The following is a 23,837-nucleotide window of genomic DNA, read 5'->3' as shown; positions in this document are numbered from 1 at the left end:
GTATACTCATGTGTTTCTGTATCAATATGTATGTGGAACTGAACATAACTTTTTCTTGTGTCAATGTCTTTCTGTATGGGAGTTTGTTTGTATGAATATCTTTCTGTGTGTTTTTTTTCAGTGCATCTCTTTATATGTGTCGATCCGGCTATTGTATATTGCTTGCACATATGTATACTTTTGTATCTGTGTGTGTGTGTGTGTGTGTGTCTGTCTGTCTGTTTGTCACTCTCAATCAGTCTTTGTATGTGAGCATAGGTCCGTCATATCAGTATCTCTAAGTGTAGACGTTTTTATTTGAGAGTGTCTCCCTGTGCGTGTTTGTAAATTAAAGTGTGCATGTATTTGTGGGCCTGTGTATGTGTTTTGCAGCTTTTAGTTTTTGTGTGTCTGTTTTGGTGCATATGTCTCACTGTGTATAGCTTTGTTTTCATGTATGAGTTTTGGCATTTATGTGTATGTCTGTATAAAATGTGAGTAGACGCATTATGTACATCTGTAGGGCTGTGACTCTCTCTCTCTCTCTCTCTCTCTCTGATGATATGTGATTGTCTGTGTGTTTCATATTGGTGTTTGGTATCTGCATATATGTCTGTGTTTCTGTTTGTAGGTTTTACTGAAAGAACTTAGATTCTAGGAACATTATGATAATTTTATTAGTCCACTTGATTTATTGTTATTTCTCTCTTGGACACATTCAATAATACTGTTTTTAAGATGAAATAAATGCTTTTTATGAACTCAAGAATGGGCACACACATTTTAGCATGTTGTGTTTCTTTCAGCTGCACTCATTTCTGAGGAAAACACGCTTCACTAATCCAGTGGGAGACAAAGTGATTGTGAACCAGAAAGAAAAACAGCAGGAAGAGTATGACATTTTCCAGATTGGGAGTTTCCCATATGGTCTTGGACTTAAAGTGAAAATAGGAGAGTTTAGTTCATATTTTCCATATGGTCAACAGCTGCATTTATATGAAGACATGATAGAGCAGGCAACAGGAACTGGACAGGTGGGTCTGACTTAACTGTATTCTTTTGCATTACACACCAGTAACATGGACTGTGGGTTCAATATGTGCTGTTTTTTAACGTAATGGAAATAAATAGTCACAATACAAAGCATTTTTTGCCCTCCTATATTATGTTTCTACATTTCTCTCTTTGATGTGACATTTTATTTATTCTTTGAGGATTTCAGATAGGCATATAATAAATTTTTATCATTCCAAAATATCTTTCTGGTTTTAAATATATATTGTATAATGACTATTACTACTGTACTATATTGTTTCCAGTAAAGAGAGCCACTTTCTCTTGGAACCATTCTGATAGCTACAGAGTGGTTGTCCTCCTTTTTGTGGAAAATTTGACACAGATATGAAACACCGAGGGTATCTCTAAGGGAAGAGAAAAGTAAGCACATACAAATCATTGATTTTTATTAGAAAATTTTTATTAAGTCTCTGCTTCCCTTAATGCCTTTCCCTTGCATTAAACCTGCCCCAGTTTCCCCATCCTCCTAATTTACTCTAGAGATCTTGTCTTTTTCTACTTCTCATGTAGATTAGATCTATGTATGTCTCCCTTAGTGTCCTCTTTGTTTGCTAAATTGTTTGGGATTGTGGTATGTAGGCTATCTTTCTTTGTGTTATATTTTAAAACCACCTATGAGTGAGTACATGTGATAATTGTCTTTCTGTGTCTGGGTTACCTCATTCAAAATTATGTTTCTAACTAGATCCATTTTCCTGCAAAATTCAAGATATGGTTATTTTTTCTGCTATGTAGTACTCCTTTGTGTAAATATACCATATTTTCTGTATCCATTCTTTGATTGAGGGGCATTTAGATTGTTTCCAAGTTCTGGTAAGGCAAACGATGCTTCTATGAACATGGCTGAGCACATGTCCTTGTGGCACAATTGAGCAGCCTTTGGCTATATACCCAAAAGTGGTATTACTGGGTCTTGAGGAAGGTTGTTTTATAATTTTCTGAGAAATCACCACTCTGACATCAAAACAGGCTGTACCAGCTTGCATTCCCACGAGCAGAGCATAACTTCTCCAAAATAAATGGATCAAAGACGTCACACATCGATCCTAATAGAAAAGAAAGTGGGGAGTACATTTGAAGGCATTGGCACAGGAGACCACTTCCTGAATATCACCCCAACAGCACAGACACTGAAAGAAACAATTAATTAATGGGACCTCTTAAAACTGTAAATATCCTGCAAAGAAAAGGACATCATCAAAAATACAAAATGAAAAAAGATCTTCATTAACCCCACATCAGACAGAGGCCTGGTCTCCAAAGTATACAAAAAAACTGAAGGAATAGGTCATCAAAAGAACAAATAATCCAAAAATCAAACTTTTATTCAGGTTCCTTGAATATTTGCAGACTTTGTAAAGCATTTATACCTCAGGAAACACCATTCCTTCCGACTCAATATGTATTAATTATTACCTTCCTCACTCTGCCTATATAGCTGTATTTATTTGTTGTTTTTTAATAAATACATCTTTATTGTAAAACATTTTTCTTTAACTTTATCTCAAAAAATCTATGTCAATATCTGAAGCACTTATCCTAATATTCCTTTTCTTTCTCTTTCTTTCTTTCCTTCTTTCTTCCTTCTTCCTTCCTTCTTTCTTTCTTTCTTTCCTTCCTTCCTTCCTTCCTTCCTTCCTTCCTTCCTTCCTTCCTTCCTTCCTTCCTTCCTTTCTTAAAAATTTCCATCTCCTCCCCTCCTCCCATTTCCGTCCCATTTCCCCACTACCCCTCTCCCTGTTGCCTCCGCACTTTTCTGTGAACACCTGAACCTCGAAACAGGCGCACGCTTTCCCGAACCGAGCCCACGAGAACGGATTAATATCCTAAAGGGTTGAAACAGACACACACACAAGAGACCGGGCTCATTTACCAAAGAGCAAGCGGCAAATGGCAACTTTATTAAGCATAAGTTGGGTATATATACTGTGGGGCAGAAAGACACCAGCCCCCCATCAGGAACAAGGAAAGAGAAAAATCAGGGGGCCACGCCCAAAGTTGGAGAGTAACTGAACAGAGAAAAGAGGAAGCCAGGTGGCTATGCTCAGGGTCAGAGAGACCAGGGAACCTTGCCTGCAGCGAGAACCTTGCTTGCAGGTAGAATTACCATAACAGAAGAGGGAGAGTTCTCTCTAAGCTATACCCTTGGGCCATAGGTGAAATTATCATAACAGGAGAGGGCGAATTCTCTCTATGCTACACCCTCAAGCTGGTGCAGTGGAACCAGGAAGCAGAACGGCCCTGCATAGTGCCTCGGGCAAAATGGGGACCGACCTGTGTACCTACATCTCCCTACCTCTCCAGTCCAAAGAGCAGTCAGGGTTCCCTGCCCTGTGGAAAGTCCAAGGTCCTCCAGCTCCATCCAGGTCTAGGAAGGTGTGCATCCAAATAGACTAGTCTCCCACAAAGCCAATACATGCAGCAGAATCAAAACCCAGTGCCATTGTCCTTGGCTTCTCAGTCAGGCCTCATTGTCAGCCGCATCCAGAGAGTCTGGCTTGATCACATGCTCCTAAGTCCCAGTCCAGCTGGACTTGGTGAGCTCCCATTAGATCAGTCCCCCTGTCTCAGTGGGTGGATGCACCCCTGCAGTCCTGACTTCCTTGCTCATGTTCTCCCTCCTTCTGCCCTTCCTCCATCTCAAACATCCCACTCCTCAAAGCTCTCCCAAATCCTCCCCTTCTCCCTTCTCTCTCCCCATCTCCCTTTACCCCCACCCCCATTCTCCCAACTTTTGCAAAGTGATCTTATCTGCTTCTAATTTCCTGGAGGATTTATATATATTTTGGGGGGGGGATTCACCTTATTATTTAGCTTCTCTAGGATCATGAACTATAGGCTCAAATCCTTTGTTTATAGCGAGAATCCACTAATGAGTGAGTGTGTACCATATTCATCTTTTGGGGTCTGGGTTATCTCACTCAGTAAAGTGTTTTCTATTTCCATCCGTTGCATGGAAAATTCAAGATGTCATTATTTTTTATCGCTAAATAGAACTCTAATGTGTAGATGTGCCACACTTTCTTTATCCATTTTTCAGTTGAATGGCATCTAGGTTGTTTCAAGATTTTGGCAATTACAAAAAATGCTACTATTAACAGAGTTGAACAAATGATTTTGCAATATCATTGGTCATCTCTTGGGTATATTCCCAAGAGAGGAATTTCTGGATCCTGAGGTAGGTTGACTCCCAGTTTCATGAGAAACTGCACACTGATTTCCAATGTGGTGACATAAGTTTGAATTCCCACCAGAAATGGATGAGTGTTCCCCTTAACCCACATCCTCTACAGCACAGGTTATCATTCATGTTTTTTATTTTCACCATTCGTACAGGTGTAAGATTTTATCTCAAAGTTGTTTTGATTTGCATTTCCCTGATGGCTAAGGAAGTTGAACATGACCATAAGTATCTTTTGGCCATTTGAATTTCTTCTGTTGAAAATTCTCTGTTCAGTTCAGTACCCCATTTTTTTAATTCAGGTATTCAAAATTTTAATGTCTAGTTTTTTGAGTTAATTATATATTTTGGAGATCAGGCCTTTGTGTGATGCAGAACTGGTGAAAATATTCTCCCATTCAGTAGGTTGCCTTTTTGTCTTAAGGACAGTGTCCTTTGTTTTACAGAAGCTTCTCAGTTTCAGGAGGTCCCATTTATTCATTGTTGTTTTTATTGTCTGTGCTACAGAGTTTACACGTAGGAAGTGGTCTCCTCTGCCAATGTGTTGCAGACTACTTCCCACTTTCTCTTTTATCCGGTTCAGTGTGGTCAGATTAATATTGAGGTCTTTAATCCATCTGGACTTTAGTTTTGTGCATGGTAACAGATATGGATCTATTTTCACTCTTCTACAGGTTGACATCCAGTTATGCCAGCACCATTTGTTAAAGATGCTTTCTTTCTTCCATTGTATAATTTTAGCCCCTTTGTCAAAAATCAGATGTTCATAGGTTTGTGGATTAATGTCTGGGTCTTCGATTCAATTCCGTCGGTCAATGTCTCTGTTTTTATGCCAATACCAAGCTGTTTTCATTACTGTAGCTCTGTAATAGAGTTTAAAGTCAGGGATGGTAATGCCTCAGGAAGTATTTTATTGTATAGGGTTGTTTTGGTTATCCTGGGTTTTTTGTTTTGCCATATATACTTGATTATTGTTCTTTCAAGGTCTGTGAAGAATTTTTCTGGGATTTTGATGGGAATTGCATTGAATCTATAGATTGCTTTTGGTAGAATTGCTATTTTTACTAAGTTGATCCTACCCATCCAAGAGCCTGGGAGATCCTTCTTCTGGTATCTTCTTCAATTTCTTTCTTCAAAGACTTAAAGTTATTGTCAAATAGATCTTTCACTTCCTTGATTAGTGTTACCCTATGATATTTATGCTACTTGTGACTATTGTGAAAGGTGATATTTCTTTGATTTCCCTCTCTTCTTCTTTATTCTTTGTGTATAGGCGGGCTACTGATTTACTTGAGTTGATCTTGTACCCTGCCACATTAATGAAGGTATTTACCAACTGTAGGAGTTTTTTGGTAGAGTTTTTGGGGTCAATCATGTATACTATTATATCATCAGCAAATAACGCAAGTTTGACTTTTTCCTTTCCAATTCAAATTCCCTTGATCTCCTTATGTTGTATTATTGCTATTGCTAGAACTATATTGAAGAGGTATGGAGAGAGTGGACAGCCTTGTCGTGTTCCTGATTTTAGAGGGATGACTTTAAGTTTCTCTCCATTTTATATTGCTTATATTATATTTGGGTATGAACCTTGTATCCCTAATATCTCCAAGACCTTTATCATAAATGGGTGTTGAATTTTGTCAAATGCTTTTTCAGCTTCTAATGAAATGATCATATGTTTTTTTCTTTCAGTTTATTTATATGATGGACTATTTTGATAGATTTTCATGTTGAATCACCCCTGCATCTCTAGGATGAAGCCTACTTGGTCATGATGGATGATTTTTTTTTTGATGTGATCTTGGATTCAGTTGGCCAGTGTTTTATTGAGAATTTTTGCATCAATGTTTTTGAATGAGATGGTGTGTAATTCTCTCTCATGGTTGAGTCTTTGTGTGGTTTTTGTATCAGGGTAACTGTATTCATAAAAAGAGTTTGGCAGGGCTGGAGAGATGGCTCAGAGGTTAAGAGCACCGACTGATCTTCCGGAGGTCCTGAGTTCAATTCCCAGCAACCACATGGTGGCTCACAACCATCCGTAATGAGATCTGGTGCCCTCTTCTGGCCTTCAGAAGAAGTGTTCTGGCCTGAACACTGTGTACACAATAAATAAATCTTAAAAAAAAAGAGTTTGGCAATGACTCTTTTGTTTCTGTTATGTGAAACATTAAGGAGTATAGGGATTAGCTCTTCTTGGAAATTTTGGTAGAATTCAGTATTAAAGCCATCTGGCCAAGGGCATTTTTTTTGTTTGGGAGGTTTTTGATTACAGTTTCTATTTCCTCATGACTTATAGATCTATTTAAATTGTTTTCCTGGTCTTATTTAATTTTGGTATATGATACTTATCTAAAATAAATGTCCATTTTTTTTTTCAATTTTGTGGCATGCAGGCTTTTACAGTAAGACCTAATGATTTTCTAGATTTTCTCAGTGTCTGTGGTAATGTCCACCTTTTCATTACTGATCTTGTTAATTTGTCTGTTCTCTCTCTACTGTTTGATTAGTTTAGATAGGGGTTTGTCAGTCTTGTTGATTTTCTCCAAGAACCAGCTTTTTGTTTCATTGATTCCTTGGATTGATTTCTATATTTCTATTTTGTTGATTTCAGCCCTCAGTTTGATTATTTCCAGTCCTCTACTCCTCTTGGGTTAGTCTGCTTCTTTTTTTTTCTATAACTTTAGGTGTGCTCTTAAGTCTCTAACGTGAGCTTTCTCTGTTTTCTTTATGTGGGCATTTAGTACTATGAACTTTCCTCTTAGCACTGCTTTCATAGTGTCCCGTAGGTTTGGGCATGTTGTGTCTTTATTTTCGTTGAATTCAAGAAAGGCTTTAATTTCTTTCTTTATTTCTTCCTTGACCCAGGAGTGGTTCAGTAGTTGACTGTTCAGTTTCTATGAGTTTGTAGGATTTCTTGGGGTTGAATTGTTTGTGAACTCTAACTTTTTTCCCTTGGTGATCCGATAGTACACAGGTGGTTACAACGATTTTTTTTTCCTGTGGATGTGATCAATTTTTCAGAAGGTTCCATGAGATGCTGAGAAGAAGGTATATTCCTTTATGTTTGGGTGGAATGTTCTATAGATGTCTGTTAAGTCCATTTGGTTCACTACATCTGTTAGTTCATTTATTTCTCAGTTAAGTTTCTGTCTGGTTGACCTGTCCATTGGTGAGAGAGGAGTGTTGAAATCACCCACTATTAGAGTGTGGGGTTTGATGTATGCTTTGAGTTCTAGTAATGTTTCTTTTACATGTGTGGGTGCTTTTATGTTAGGGATGTAGATATTCAGGATTGAGACATCAACCTGATAAATTTTTCCTGGTATGAGTATAAAGTGTCCTTCTCTATCTCTTCTGATTGATTTTAGTTTGAAATCAATTTTGTTACATATTAATAAAGGCACACCTGCTTGTTTCTTAGGTCCATTTGGTTGGAAAACCTTTTCCCAACCCTTTACTCTGAGGTAGTGTCTATCTTTGAGGTTGAGGTGTGTTTCTTGTAAACTGCAGAATGTTCGATCCTGTTTTCATATCCATTTTCCTAACCTGTGCCTTTTTATCGGTGAATTGAGTACATTGATATTAAGTGATATTAATGACCAGTGGTTGTTAACTTTGCTTATTTTTTGGCGGTAATATTTGTGTATTTCTGTTCTAACAGTTGTTCTTGTGGAGGGTTGACAGATGTTTGTTTTATTATGGATGTTGTTGACTTCCATGGATTGTGGTTTTTCTTCTAGTACTTTTTGTGAGGCTGGGTTTGTGGCTACGCATTGTTTAAATTTATTTTTGTCCTGGATTATCTTGTTTTTTCCATCGATGGTGAATGCAAGCTTTGCTGGGTATAGTAGTGTGGGTTTGCATCCATGGTCTCCTAGTGACTGCAGCACATCTATCCAGGACCTTCTGGCTTTCATGGTTTCCATTGAGAAGTCAGGTGTAATTCTGATAGGTTTTCCATTATATGTTACTTTCCCTTTTTCCTTTGTAGCTCTTAATATTCTTTCTTCATTCTATATGTTTTGTGTTTTGCTTATTATATGGTTAGGGTTTTTCTTTTATCCGTCTATTTGGTGTTCTGTATGCTTCTTGTACCTTCATAAGAATGTCCTTTTTTAGGTTGGGAACGTTTTCTTCTATAATTCTTTTGAATACATTTTCTGGGCCTTTAAGTTGTAATTCTTCTCCTTCTTCTACCCCTATTATTCTTAGGTTTGGTCTCTTCATGGTGTCCCAGATTCCCTGGATGTTTTGTGTTAAGAATTTGTTGGATATGCTGTTTTCTTTTATCAGTGAGTTTATTTCCTCTATAGTATCTTCAGCGTCTGAGAGTCTTTCTTCTATCTCTTGTATTCTGTTGATTATTCTTCTCTCTGTAGTTCATTTTCATTTTCCATATCCAGTCATCCATTAGTTTGTGTTTTCTTCATTGCCTCCATTTTGGTCTTCATGTCTTGAACTGTTTTCATTACCTATTTGATTGCTTTTTCTTGGTTTTCTTGGGTATATTTGAGAGATTTATTTATTTATTCTAACTTTTTGTTATTCATCTCATCCATTTCTTTAAGGGAGTTTTTCACATCCTGTTTAAGGGCCTCTATTATTTTCATAATGCTACGTTTAAAGTTGATTTCTTCTATCTCTTCTGTAATAGGGTGTTCAAGTCTTCCTATTCCATGTTCACAGGATTCTGATGTTGTATTGCTTTTCAGGTTTTTGGAGGTATTCTTGCTTTTGCTCCTGCTCCTCTTTCCTTCAAATGCAGCCAGGAAAGTCTTGGCATCTTGGTCCAATCTTTGCTGTGACTGCCTGTGTACTTGGGAGCTTTTCTTGGTCTGCCCTCTCCTAGGACCTCTCAGCACTGGAGCTGGCTGTGCTGATGTATCTAAGGACCCGGCAGATGGAAAGGAGTGCCCTCTGAATGTATATCCTCAGTGCAGGACCTGGCCAAGAACCTCACAGACATTAGGGCAGGCTTGGGGGAGGCAGCATATTGTGAAATAATGAAGCCCCTGCAGTAGGAGTTGTAGGGGCCCTGTACTCAGTTCTCAAACCAGCCTGCCAGACAGGCACACACTTACCCCTCTAAATGAATCTCCTCAGGACAGGAGCAGGGTCGTGTGGAACAAAGAAGCCTCTTCAGCAGGAGCTAGAGGGGCCCTGTACTCCGTTCTGGACTATCCGGCCAGCAGGAAAAGGGCCTTGTACTCCGTTCTGGATGATCCGGCAGGCAGGAAAACATTCATGCCTCTGGATTGATCACCTCTGTTATGGAGCAGGAAGTCTCCCTGAGCCAAGGACCTCACAAACATTAGGACTCATCTTTGCTTTTTGTGATGTTGTTGTGATTAAATACTGACCAAAATTATATCGAGGGGGCGTTTGGTTGAGATCATGAATTACAGCAAAGAAATGACAAGGCAGGCAGGCATATGGAGACTGCAACTAAGTCATAGATTATGAAGGAACATAGCTTCCTGGCTTTCTCTGAATTCTCACCGAGCCCTGCCTAGGGAAAGGACTGCCCACAGTGAACACGGCGGTCCAACATCAATTACCCATAAATAAAATAATTTGACAGCAGGCTTTTTCAATGGAAAGAAATATTCTAGTTAAGGTTCCCTCTAGCTTATTAATGTACTTTGTGTCGAGTTGATGAAAATTAAGGAAAAAACTACTTTGCAAGTTCTATAGTGTTTGTCCATATCAAACAACCCATTCTTCCTTCTTAATTTCAAGGTATGAGAAGCTACTCAAATTTACATCAGTTTGTTTCCATGCATATGTATGCCTGGTATTATAAAATATCTTAAATTTAATCTGATTACTCCTTCGGTGTATATAAAATTAGCTTTTTGGCATATCAACATGATAATAAAATACAGTTAAGGAGTAGGTGAATCTCCTGACACTAGCATGTGTCTGCTTTTTCACAGATGCCGCCCTCTGTGTGCAGTGCTGATTGTGGTCCTGGATTCAGGAAATTCTCACAGGAGGGAATGGGAGCCTGCTGTTTTGATTGCAGCCCCTGCCCACAAAATGAAGTTTCTAATGAGACGAGTGAGTGTTTGCTATTGAGATAAATCCTTCACATCACATACATCATCTTCTGTCAATCAATCTGAGGTGATCAAATGGTCCATAAAAACTGAAGAAATAAAATATATCACTTTTCTAAATTAGTTTTTATAGGACTGTAATTATAAACAAGGTAACTTTAAGTAACTTCTTATACCATTGAACTGGCATTTCAATTGTATTTTAATAGATAAAAACTGCCTGAAGATCTGAGAGTAAAACAGTCCCACTGGTCAACAATACAGACCACATTATGGTAACATGCACCTTTAATCCCAGTAGTCACAATGACATGCACATTTAATCCCAGTAACTACCCTAGTTGATAAAGAAATTGGGGATGCATACCTTTAATCCCATTGGTACATGCCTTTAGTCCCAGCCCTAAAGAAGAATATGAGACAGCTCTCAGACAGTCTCTTCTTGAGATCCTGAGAGGAAGGATAGCCATTTTGGACTGAGGTTGATGTAAGAGCCAGTGTCTCACTGCTTTGCTTTTCAGATCTTCAGGTTGAACCTCAATTTCGGATCCCTGAATTTTTGTTAATCATGTTTCATTTGACATTCAACTTTTTGATATACCAATTCATGAAAATGACATTTGCTTAGGGTTTTTATTCACCAGCCCAGGCCACAGAGAGGTCAGAAATTCTAGTTTTAGGAGCTGGACCCAAATCTAGCCACCTGGCTTCAGGAGAAAAATTAAAGCTCCCAGCTCCCATCTGTCTTGCTTTAACTTTCATGTAAAGATCCGAAATACACAGGGAATCTGGATACTGTATGCTATTGTGATGTCTTTGAATTGTTTGATTTCTGAGGAAGGTACAACAGCTGCTAAAAGACATTTGATTATTGATGCTGATGGATTGATCCAACCTTCAAAATTTAAGTCAAAAGATATGTTACTTTGTAGAAGAGGTTTTACTTTTGTTTCCAAAGGAAATGAGAGCCTTTGGTTAATTTTATTAAAACATATTGTACATGCATTTTGAATCTTCTTCAAGGTATTGTACCTATACAGTTCATTTAACAATATAAAGCAAATTTCTAGTCCTTAAAAATTAGTATTACCAAATGTTTGGGATGATAGAGCAGATCAATCTACTTCAGAGAAACTAATGGGCATTGAAGAAACTCCTCCACATGGAGTTTACTTTCTTTGTGTCATAAGTAAGTCATTGATAGAAAATAAATTAGATATAAGCCTTTGGACTCACCAAGACAGGCTGCATACCAAATATTTTTACTCAATATGTCAAATGCAAATGTACTCAATATTGTAGATATATTTCTTCCTTGTTTATATTGTAATAGTCATTGTACTTATTACTTATGATTTTCTTTTTATTATTGTTTATGGGAAAAGGGGAAAATGTAGAGGCATTTTAATTGTACTTTAATAAATATGGACTGCCTGAATATCTCAGAGAAAAACAGTTTCAATGGTCAGCCTTATAATGAAGATTATGGAGAAAAAAAACCTTTTAATCTCAATAGCCACCATAGTTGACATAGAAATAGGGTGGTGGTTGCCTTTATCCCAGTGATGCATGCCTTTATTCCCACACCTAGAGGGGAATATAAAAAATTTGGGCAGGGGAGGAGACAGCTCTTAGACATAGTCTCTTTCTGAGATTCCAGGAGGCAATATTGCTATTCTGTACTGAGGTTGAAGTAAAAGCCAGTGGCTGGTTGTTTTGCATTTCAGATCTTAAGGTTGAAGCCCAGTTTCTGACGTTGGGTTTTTATTAATTGAGCTTCATGCCATAACATACATTTTTGATTCATTGAAGTCTATGTTAGCTGACCTTTTCTCAGGAACAGTTTTAACAGTCATACAACATTGTGAACAAATTGTACACAAGTGATCAACATAGATTTTATTCCAGTCATGAATCTTTACTAATTTTTATTTTCTTTCAATTTTCATGTCTGTATATGCCATATATAATTTTATAGCCACGTGTATTAGAAGAAGTTAATGGAGAAGATACAAGGACAACAGAGTCATTAAACACTATTTTCTGGATCTTGGGAACCAAACTCAACTACTCTATAAGATTAATGAGGAGAGGAAATCATTACATGTAAATTTTTCAATGACTGTTATTTACTAGACAGAAGATTTCAAGCAATAACCAATAATACTTTTTTCAAAGATCAATGTGATTTGCAATCTATGGATGGGAAACAAGTATTAACACATGATGTGGAAAATAGGGAGTCTTATAATAATCATTTTTACATACATCACACACTTAGTAATATCAAAGTGTAGAGGATTTCAATTGTTTCCTGTGAAAGCAACTAGCCACAATTACCCAAATGGTGCTGTCTCCTACACAGCTCACATCAGTTAAAAGATTGTTTAAAGCTATTTACGTAAAATGGCAAATAGTTAGTTTTCTTCCCTATTGCCTGTCATTCTATATAATGAAAGTTTACAAAGGGTATTTATATGTGGTAAGATGACTCACAAGTTAAATCTCTTGCTAAAAAAGCTGATGCTGAGCTCATCCCTGGACCCATGTGGTAGGAAGTGGTTGCCAACTCATTAGGATTGTGTTCAGATCTCTATTCACCTGCTAATAGAGCATACTCCAAATTAATTAAACAATCTGCAGATAAATTGTCTTAAATATAAAGATATATAAGAATGAAGGGTAAAATTACAGTAAAAATACAACAAAAGCTAAACAAAAATATTTTATTAATTCTTCCAATATGTGTATATATATGAGATGGGTGGTTATGCATACACAATTGCAGGTGCATGTGAGAGGCATACAATGCCCCTGTAGTTAGAATTACATATAATTATGAGACACAAAACAAGGATGCTGGGAATTGAACTCAGGTATTGTGGAAGAACAGTATATTCTCTATATAACGTGGATAAATTCTGAGCCCCTTAAACAAATTAAATAATTATATGCTTTCATAAATACATTTTTTCATAAAAAATGTTTAAAATCTAGAAGGACATCATCACTCTTTGCAATTATCCAATGGTAAAAACAATTGGAATCACATTTCCTTAATTTTTCAGGTAGGAGATTACAATTTATGAATGCAGTACTAGTCTTCAAAGCAAACCTTCTGTGCTATCTCTCTTGCACGAACAAACTTCTGTTTTCATACTCATGCTGTTATACCAATATCTACTCAAACCAGAGTACACTTACAGAATCTTGGTCTTGAAGAAATTGTTATTAAGCAGGAAGGTATTTGTTTGTTCCCAAACTTGACGGAACCAAGAGGGAGGGCTTCTTAATATTAAGTATGTACAGAGGTTTCTACCTTTAGGATAGAGTTACTGTGCCTTATACAGCTTAAGGATAAAGTATCCCTACTGCTTGATGAGGACACAACTGAAAACATTATTTTATTTAATTATATTTTTCTTTTTAAAATATAAAAATTATATTTAGATACCTTTCTTCTCTCATACTCATTTTCCTCCTTCCTTCATATAAATAACTCTAATATATGGGCTTTATTGTTACTTTTACATGCACACACACATTTAACTTATTCATTATGAAGGGAATTTTGCCAGCCTGAGAATGGAAAACATGACTCTAGCAAGTCTTGCCCCATTCCCATTCCCTTTGCTTTGCTTAGAACATTTAAGCTATTTGAACAGTAGCTTAAACAGTGTTTGTAATTGGCCATTTTAGAGATATTGTCTTCTTGGTGTAGGTGTGGTCTTATTGAAGGAAACGTGTCATAGAAGAGGGAGATTTTGATGTTTTATATGTTTAGGCTATTCACAGTGAGACCATTTACTTCCTGTTGCCTGTGGATCAAAGATATAAAATACTCAGCTCCCTCTCCAGCACCATGTCTGTCTTTATGCCAGCATGTTCCAGGATGATAATAACGCACCTAGCCTCCAATCTATAGGACACTCAATTGAATGGGTTTTTTTTGTAAGACTAACTGTGGTCATGGTTTCTCTCACATCAACAGAAACACTAACATGGCTAGTATATTCATAAAATTAGCCCCTTAGATCTAAAACCTTATTTGGTCATGTATTCCTCCCAAGGCTCACTATCAACATCCAGCTATCAATGTATTGATGTCCAGCTAGCAAATAGTGTCTTATGACTGTACTAATTAACTTTCCCAATCAAACTAAATTATTTGTCCTATGGGGGGGGAGTCCTCTTGTACCTTCATAAACTTCTATTTTCATCCAGGTCACACCTGTCTCCTCTAACTAGAGGCTGTGCTTGGTTCTCCCTGACCAAAACCCCTTCCCTCCTCTCTTCTTGACTTATCCCTATCAATTTTCTATCTCTTGTCTTTGACTCTTTTCCCCTACCCATGTCTTATTAGACAAATCAATCTTTTTTGGTAGAGAACATGATCTTAGTATGTTGTATGCAGACCCCAAGGGTCCCTACAGATTCTGTTTCCTGTTCCTTCTATGTCAGAGTGTTTGGGCAGGTCAGTTCATACCAGAAAATGTATCACATAACTTATCCCAGTAGAAGACACATTCTCTATCTACATCAGGGAATGCATTCATAAAAGAGACAGAAAGACAACAGGCATCTCTGTAATTATATTAAAATATACTCTGCACAATACAATGTTAATTATTTTAATCTCTGTCAACTCACTACTTTCAGTCAATTCATCGTAGCATTCAGAAAGGACTAAAAATATATGTGCTTTCTGATAACATAAAAACTGGTGTCATCAACACAAATAGCAAAATTAACAACATATTGTTTTATTTCTTTTCCCATAATGATAATGAATGAGTATTATGAAATGAAAGTATTGCTATGCAGCAGTTTTTCTCAACTACATCATCACTGATAATGCAAATATCAAAATGAAATTCAACATACTTAATTGAAATATTCTGTCAATAAATGTCAGAAGTTGTGCATTGGACTAATCATGCTTTTCTGTCTCCAGCAGATGTGGATAAATGTGTGAGGTGTCCGGAGAACGAGTATGCAAACAGAGAGCAGAACCTGTGTATTCAAAAATCTGTGGTCTTTCTGAACTACAAAGACACCTTAGGGATGGTTCTTACCTTAATGGCCTTATTCTTCTCTGCATTCACAGCTGTGGTTCTTGGGATATTTGTGAAGCATCATGACACGCCTATTGTGAAGGCCAACAACCAGAATCTCAGCTACATCTTGCTAATTTCACTCATCTTCTGTTTCCTGTGTCCCTTGCTTTTCATTGGGCATCCCAACTCAGCTACCTGCGTTCTGCAACAAATCACATTTGGAGTTGTATTCACTGTGGCTGTTTCCACTGTGTTGGCTAAAACAGTGACTGTGGTGCTTGCTTTCAAAGTTACAACCCCTGGAAGAAGGATGAGGTATTTTCTGGTTTCTGGTGTACCCAACTACATCATTGTGATCTGTATGCTCATCCAAATTATTCTCTGTACAATCTGGTTGACATTTTCTCCTCCTTTTATTGACAAAGATGTGTACTCTGAGCATGGTCAAATCATCATTGTGTGCAACAAGGGTTCAGTTACTGCATTCTACTGTGTCCTTGGCTATCATGGCTCCCTTGCATTAGGGAGCTTCATTGTTGCTTTCTTGGCCAGGAATCTCCCTGACACATTCAATGAAGCCAAGTTGCTAACCTTCAGCATGCTGTTGTTTTGCAGCATCTGGATCACCTTTCTCCCTGTCTACCATAGCACCAAGGGCAAGATAATGGTGGTTGTAGAGGTCTTGTCCATCTTGGCTTCCAGTGCAGGCCTATTAGGATGCATTTTTATCCCCAAGTGTTACATAATTTTGGTAAGACCAGAGAGAAATTCTCTTCAAAAGTTAAGGGAGAAAACATCTTCCTGAACACACGTTTCATAAATTTTAACTGACAACTACAGTATTGGTACAGAACCACCAAATACAATACAATGCAAACTGTATGATTGGTTAATGATTCTCATCATTTAACAATGAGGTACAGCATTGTCATATGTTCTACTTTTCTGTACACTGTGATCCATAATCATCTACACAGCCCCTTACTTTATAAGATCCAGTTCTTGAACATTAGCATATAGGGGATGTTTTCCTTTCTTTCACAGTTGCACACTAAGATTTGACATAAACTCTAAGTAACTCTACTGATATCTGAGTGAATGTATGACTTTGAATGCAAATGAAAACAGAGAAATCTTATAGTGGATTGAAATAAAACTTTCAGATGGTAAACAAATTTGCCCTCTTTTATGGAAATAAAAGAGAATCCTGTTGCATCCTGGGAGTAAGACGAGTAGAATTTAGGAGAGAGAGAAAAAAAGAGTTTCATAAATAAATATAAAGAATTTTGAAAAAGATGGAAAGTTGTCTCAGCATTTAAAGTCATGTATGTTTTATCCTTTTTATTTATGTTTTTTTGAGACAGGGTTTCTTTGTAGCTTTGGAACCTGTACTGGAACTAGTTCCCATGGCCCAGGCTGGCCTCAAACTCAAAGAGATCTGCCTGCCTCTGTTTTCCAAGTGCTGGGATTAAAGGCATGTGCAACCATTGCCAGGCATCATTTATGTTTTTTCCAAGGAGATGAGTTCACTTACCATTACTCAGAACTTGGAGTTCACACTTTCCAATAATAATAGCTCCAATGATAGCATTGCTCTCTCTGGCTTCCAAGAACACCTCCATTCAGATGTGCACATAATAACACACTCAAAAAGCACACACACACCTAATTGAAATTAAATTAATTTTTTAATTTTATGAATATTTTATTTATAGATAAGTAATACCAATGAAAATTAATACAAGAATTTAAATATGATGCAATTAAAGAATACATGCTTATATTGTAAATGAAAAAGTAAAGAACAATGTATAAAATATCCACACAATTATTTTCTATTGATTACATTATTTTAGTAGAGAATTTTAATGTATATTTCTCATTTGTTGTTTTTAATAGAAAAATATGAAACTGAATATTGTATATCTTTGATTAAATATACTGAATTCATTGCTGTACTATTCTTACTTTTTAAAGCACAGAAGAAAAGATGAAAGATATATATTTATCTAGATATACTTAAACATATAGATATCCATCAGGGGTTATCTTTAGACTTTGACAAACTTAATTCATAAAACTGAAATACTTTAATAGAGGTTCCATGAAGATGCAAAGTTAGTGTGATGACCACATGGTTTTGTCTGTTACATGAGGTTGTTTTCTCATTTGTTTGTCTTACTATGATCTTTGTGCATAGAGACACAGACCACAGACTCTCCTATAATGCGCTTTGTTAGCTCTACATAATAAAACATGTTCTTCTCCTTACCTTATTGAGAGTAAAGATTGTATTAAAAGATAATGTTCTTAAAATAGAATTTTGAAAAATACTGAAATGAAACGCTGGTTTTATTTTCCTTCATTAAAATTTTTTTTCACATAATATCCCCTGATTATGGCTTCTCCAGCCTTTATTCCTTTATTCTTCCATACCCCTCTCCATAACCCCTTTATGTTATCTTACCCACCCACTTTCTATCTTTCATTGAAAAACAAACAATTTTCCTCCAGTACTTGTGTCAGCTTCTCTAGCCAGCCAGCAGTCAAGGTTCTTGCGGGTCGTCTGCTTCAACACCCCAAACTATCCATTAGACCATGAATCCTACAAGTTTCACTATACCCCCAAACCTTCCTATCACCCAACCACAACCTCAATGGAACTCTGAAACACAGTCTGCTACTACACAGAGAGGACCAATAGAAGAACCTTGAAGCACAAACTGTGATTGTACAGAGAGGAATAAGAGAGCGGGACCCAGAGATAAGTCAGTGGCTAGCTGAGACACAGAGAGCAATAGTACAGAGTAGAACAGAAAAGTTCCCAAAGACAAAGACAGCTACACCAAGGACTGAACAATATACAAAGACACTACTGGGACCAATACAAGACTTTCTCCAAAAACCTAAAAAACAACATGGTAACACCAGAACTGAGTATTACAAAAAGACTTCATCATGCTAACCCAGAAGTAGGGAAGAAAATGATTTCAAATATAGCTTTATGAGGATGATAGATAAAAGGTCTGGAGCTACTAGAGATAATTGCTAGTAACTTTACCAATAAGATACAGCCAGGTGGTGATATACTTATAAATAGAATGTGTTAAATTAATATAAGAGACAGCCAATAAGAAGATAGAGCTAATGGGCCAAGCAATGATTTAATTAATGAAGTTTCTGTGTGATTATTTTGGGTTTAAGTTAACAGGGCAGCCAGGAACCAAAAGTTAGCCTCACTCTTCTTCCAACACTTTTTTCCATTGTATAATTTTAGCTTCTTTGTCAAAATCAGGTGTTCATAGGTATTTGGGATAATGTTAGGATCTTTGCTTCAATTCCATTGATTGACCTGTCTGTTGTTATGCCAATACCAAGCAGTTTGTATTACTGTAGCTCTATAATAAAGCTTGATGTCAGGGATGGGAATGCCTCCAGAAGTTCCTTTATTGTAGAAGACGGTCTTGGTTGTTATGAGGTTTTTGTTTTCCCATACGAAGTTGAATACTGTTCTCCAAGGTTTGGGAAGATTTGTGCTAGGATTTTGATGAGGATTGCATTGAATTTGTTGAGTGTTTTTGATAGGAATGCCATTTTTTACTATTTTGTCCTTACATATCCAAATGCACTGGAAATCTTTTGATTTGCTCATATCTTTGACAAATTTCTCCTTCAAAGAATTAAAGTCCTTGTCATACACATCTTTCTCTTGTTTGGTTATTTTTACCCTAAGATATTTTATGTTATTTGTGGGTATTGTAAATGGTGATGTTGTTTTCATTTCTTTCTCAGCCATTTTATCATTCGAATATTGAAGAGGTACTAATTTTTTGAGGTGATTGTGTATCCTGGCACATTATTGAAGGTTTTTACCAACTGTAGGAGTTCCCTGGTAGAGATTTTGGCATCACTAATGTATACTACCATATCATTTGCAAATAGTGAGAGTTTGACTTTTTCCTTTCTAATTTGAATCCCTTTAATCTTTTGATGTCTTATTGCTCTTGCTAGAAATATTAGTACTATGTTGAATAGATATACAGATAGTGGAAAGCCTGGTCTCATTCTTTATTTTAGTGGAATTGCTTTAAGTTTTCTTCCAGTTGATTTGATTTTAGCTCTTGAATTCCTCTATCTTTTTCTTTTAATGTTTATATATGTTCATTTATCCCTTATCTCTCCAAAACCTTTATCCTTAGTTAATGTTCAATTCTGTTGAATGCTTTTTCAGAATTCAATGAGATGATCATTTGGTTTTTATTCTTTTAGTTTGTTTATATTGTAGATTACACTATAGATGTCTTTGTTATGTTGAACCATACCTGCATCCCTTGGATGAATCCAGCTTGATTATAGGAATGACTTTTTGATGGACTCATGGATTTGGTTTGCAAGTATTTTACTGAGTATTTTTGCATCTATGTTCATTAGTGAGCATTCTAGAATTGACAGAGACATCTCGCTGCCTGGACAGTCTCCCAAAGTTCTTCTTTACAGTTGGGGCACTCATCTTCAGCCTACAGGCCCATAGTATCCAACAGTTTTTTTTATGATGCAGGAAAGTTCAAAGCCAGTTCTGCATATATTGGCAGTTTTTCAGTCATATTTTTCTGTGTCCTGCAGAATGTCTAGCAGACTCTTTCATGAAGCAGGAACCATGAAGGATTATCTCGTTTTAGGCAAGTTCAGCAGTCATTTCTCTGTGGGTTCTGCATGTCCAATTTGCAGTCCTAAGCAAGATCATTTTTTGCACAAATGGCTGATTGACTTTATAAGTAGCCTCTTCAATGCCCATTTTTCTCTTGAAGTAGATTGGTGCTGCCATGAGCAGATGTGTCTCATGTCATGAGAATTTCTACATTATTAGAACATTTAATGCCATATTCTAAAGTTCTCTAAAGATTTGAAGAATTCTTATCTAACTAAAATTTATCTCTATAGATCTAGAAAATCTAACTAACATGACTACAAGCTGGACTATTATAGATGATTATCTATTAACATATATTTTTTAAATCATACATTACATTTTTAAATGAGCTACACACACATAATACCTTAATCAAGAGCAGAAATATACATATAACAAAATTGATCTTAAATTTGTATCAATAAATCAAGATACATACCAATGCAAATTATTCATATAGATTTATAGACAATATTTGAGAATATTGGCATAGTTTTCTCCATACTGCTCCTGCTGATTGGGTGTGCTGTTAATCAGGTTTTCCATGGTATATCCTGTGTGCTATGTCTTCTCAGTCATCAGTTAGGCAAAGTAATTTTCATGGTGACTTTTCAGGGGCTCATGGTGTATGAAACCATATTTGTCTCTAAAAAAATCCACAGGTTCTCATCCTCTGTAGAAACAAAAGAAGAACCTCTTTTCCAAAGCATCATATCCTTATAAAGTCAAGATAGCTTTACGTTGGTTTTGCTTAGCACCCTGTACATTAAAATATCTGTTTGTGCTTAGCTCCTTCACAGAAATTATATATATATATATATATATATATATATATATATATATATATATGCATACAAAATCTAGGTTTTCTGTGTATAGCTTATATTTACTCTATTACTTCTTAATATTTATTCTATTATACTTACTCTTTTAATCTATGACTGTCTGTACTCTATCTCTTTAAAGACCTTATCTTTTTAAACAAAATTTACTTCTTTTTATAACTCTCTGTACTCTTTTTCTTCTTTTTTTGCAAGCTTATGTACATTTTATCCAACCCTATAACTCATTTAGAGGTCTTTTATGTCTGATTCTGTCCTCTTGCATGTTTGTAAATCTTTACTGTCAAGGAGTGCTTCTTAAAATGATAAACCCTTCTGAAAAACTTAAGAGGTGACATTGATAGGGGAAATATAGTACTGCCTGCTTGCCTCACCCAGTGTAGCTTGGCAGAGCACACTTCTCCTCTGAGAGCCATGTACAATGCCCCATCTCAAGACACACAGCCTACAGTGGGAAGTATCCATGAGCTTATGGGCATAAGAGACCAATTCCTAAATATAACCCCAGTACCATAGACATTGAGTACACCAATTATTAAATGGAGCTGCCTGAAACTATCAGCAAGACACAGTCACTAAGACAAAATGGTAGTGTACTGAATAGGAAAATATCTTTCCCAGATCCATATTGAAGAGGACAGATCTCTAAAATATGTTAAAAACTCAATAAACTAGACATCAAATTATAAAATAATCTAATAAAATGGGGTAGAGATCTAAAGAGAGAATAATCAACATAAGAGTTGCAAATAGCCAAAGCACAAATAAGGAATTGCTCAGCATCTTCAGATGTCAGGAAAATGCAAAATGAAATGATTCTGAGATAACATCTTACGCAAAACAGAATGGCTAAGATCAAAAACACCAAAGAGAGCTTATGTTAGAGAGGATTCAGAGTAAGGGGAACACTTCACCATTACCTGTGGGAGTACAATCTTGGATAATGACTTTGGAAAACATTGTTGTGGTTTGGGAAAATCTGGGAGTCAGTCTTCCTCAAGACCCAGCAATATCACACTTGGAAATATACCCAAAAGATGCATACTCATACCACAAGAACATTTTCTCAACTGTGTTCATAGCAGCATTATTTGTAATACCCAGAACCTGCAACCAACCTAGGTGCTCCCAAACTGAAGAATAGATTTTAAAAAATATGGTATATTTATAAAAGTAGTATTACTCATCACTAAAAAGAATGAAATCATGAAATTTGTATTCAAATGGATGGAATTAGAAAAGAAACATTCTGAGTGACTTAACCTAGACCTAGATAGATAACCATGGTATATATTCACACATTAGTGAATATTAGATGTAAATCAAAGAATGACAAGTCTATAGCCCATGATCCCAGAGAAGCTAGGTAGCAAGGAGAACCCTAAGAGACATACATGGATCCTCCTGGAATTGGAAAACAGACAAGATCTCCTGAAAATTTTGGGAATATGGAAGAAGGGTTCAAAGGGTGGGAGAAGAGAGAAAGAGAGGGAAGAGGAAATATGAGGGAACAGGATGCTCAAGAAGGGGGAACAGTAGTGAGGGACAACAAGAAAAGTGATATCTTGATTGAGGGAGTCTGCAAAGGGCTAGGGTGAAAGAGGGCACCAGGAAAATTCTCAAGAATTTACAAGGATAATCCCAGTAAAGTTTGTAAACAATAGTGCAGAGGATACCTAAACTGTCCTTCCTCTTTAATCAGATTGATGACTTCCTTCATTGTAATCATAGAACCTTCATCCAGCAACAAATAGAAGCAGATACAGAGATCTACAATAAAGCACTGGGCCAAGCTTTTGAAGACCAATCCATGAGAGAGAGGAATTAAGATAAAGCAAAGTGGTATGATCTGTAATGTTGATACTCACAGAAAGAGATGACCTAAGCTATTGAGAACTCACTGACTCTGGACTGATTGTGAGGAAACCTACATAGGATCAACATAGGACCATATATGCACTTTTATTGACTCACCTTGGGAAACCTTACGCATTCTGGATATTAATTGGGGGCCTATCAGGGAAGGGTGGATTAGAATGATTAAAGGGAGTTGCAATGAAAATAGCTATGTAAAGGGAGATAACATTGCTTAAAAATATTCTTGATACAAAAAGATGAAAAAAATAGGCACCATACAATTCATTAGCTATTAAAATCAATGATGAAATTAAACAGATAAGATTGATGGATTCATACTTCTCTTACACATATTGGAATTGAAATTAAAGCCTCAAAAGATTTATTTGCACAAAATGGACTTCTCTGCACCCTGGAAGAATTCAATGATGTCATTAACATGAATTGAGTCATTATGTTACCGGAATATACTCCAGAAATACAGATTTTTACAAACTCAAAATGTAACAGTGGATTCCTCAACCTCCTTAACTTTCTAGTCATTCTGCAGGGGCTTCTCCCCCCGGCTACTGCCCCACTATTTCTATCCCATCCCAGCTTGTACCCAGGCACCCTTTACTTTCTTTGTGGCCATAAAGACCCCCCAGCTCAGCCTGGTTTGGGCCTGGGACAAGGTGGTGAGTACAACTGGACAGGAGCTCCTTCGTTTCACCAAGGCTGCAGGGAACAAGATAGACATCTTTTCTTTGAGGTCCCTAGCCAGCAAGGGGTCCTAATCCTGTACTACAAGATCCATTGGAGAACATTTGATGGAAGAGATGGGTAGGCACCAATGCAAGAATTCCTCTAATAATCTGAAAAAAAAAACAACGTGGTAACACTAGGACCCAGCAAACATACAACAGAAAGACTTGAACACACTAATCCAGAAGGAATAGAAAAAATTGACATTATGAAAGTGATAGAGTCCCTTAAACAAGAGGTGAAAACTCCCTTAAAGAAATGGATGAGAAGAATAACAAAAAGTTTGAAGAAATGAATAAATCCCTACAAAATACCCAAGGAAACCGAGAAAAAACAATCAAACAGATA

The 23,837-nt window shown here is 36.6% G+C and overlaps 1 protein-coding gene across 3 annotated transcripts in view; it reads left to right on the top strand.

The window, feature by feature from the left end:
• Nucleotides 1-23,623, top strand: part of LOC125411768 (vomeronasal type-2 receptor 116-like) — a 46,814-nt gene extending 23,191 nt beyond the window's left edge. Inside the window, exons 4-7 of one of the 3 annotated variants that reach the window (XM_085678757.2) lie at nucleotides 786-1,013; nucleotides 10,177-10,300; nucleotides 15,407-16,136; nucleotides 23,572-23,623. In XM_085678757.2, coding sequence (XP_085534883.2) covers nucleotides 786-1,013; nucleotides 10,177-10,300; nucleotides 15,407-16,136; nucleotides 23,572-23,623 — 1,134 coding nt within the window. Of the gene's footprint in view, nucleotides 1-785; nucleotides 1,014-10,176; nucleotides 10,301-15,256; nucleotides 16,162-23,571 lie in introns of those variants that run through there. The other 2 variants (XM_085678658.2, XM_085678699.2) reach the window with 2 other exon arrangements.
• Nucleotides 23,624-23,837: the final 214 nt, after the last annotated feature.

This window comes from Myodes glareolus, chromosome 1 (genome assembly GCF_982192425.1).
Source record: "Myodes glareolus chromosome 1, mMyoGla1.1, whole genome shotgun sequence".
Lineage (NCBI taxonomy): Eukaryota > Metazoa > Chordata > Mammalia > Rodentia > Cricetidae > Myodes > Myodes glareolus.
Note: the sequence above shows the minus strand (reverse complement) of the source record. Positions and strands in the feature narration are given on the sequence as shown.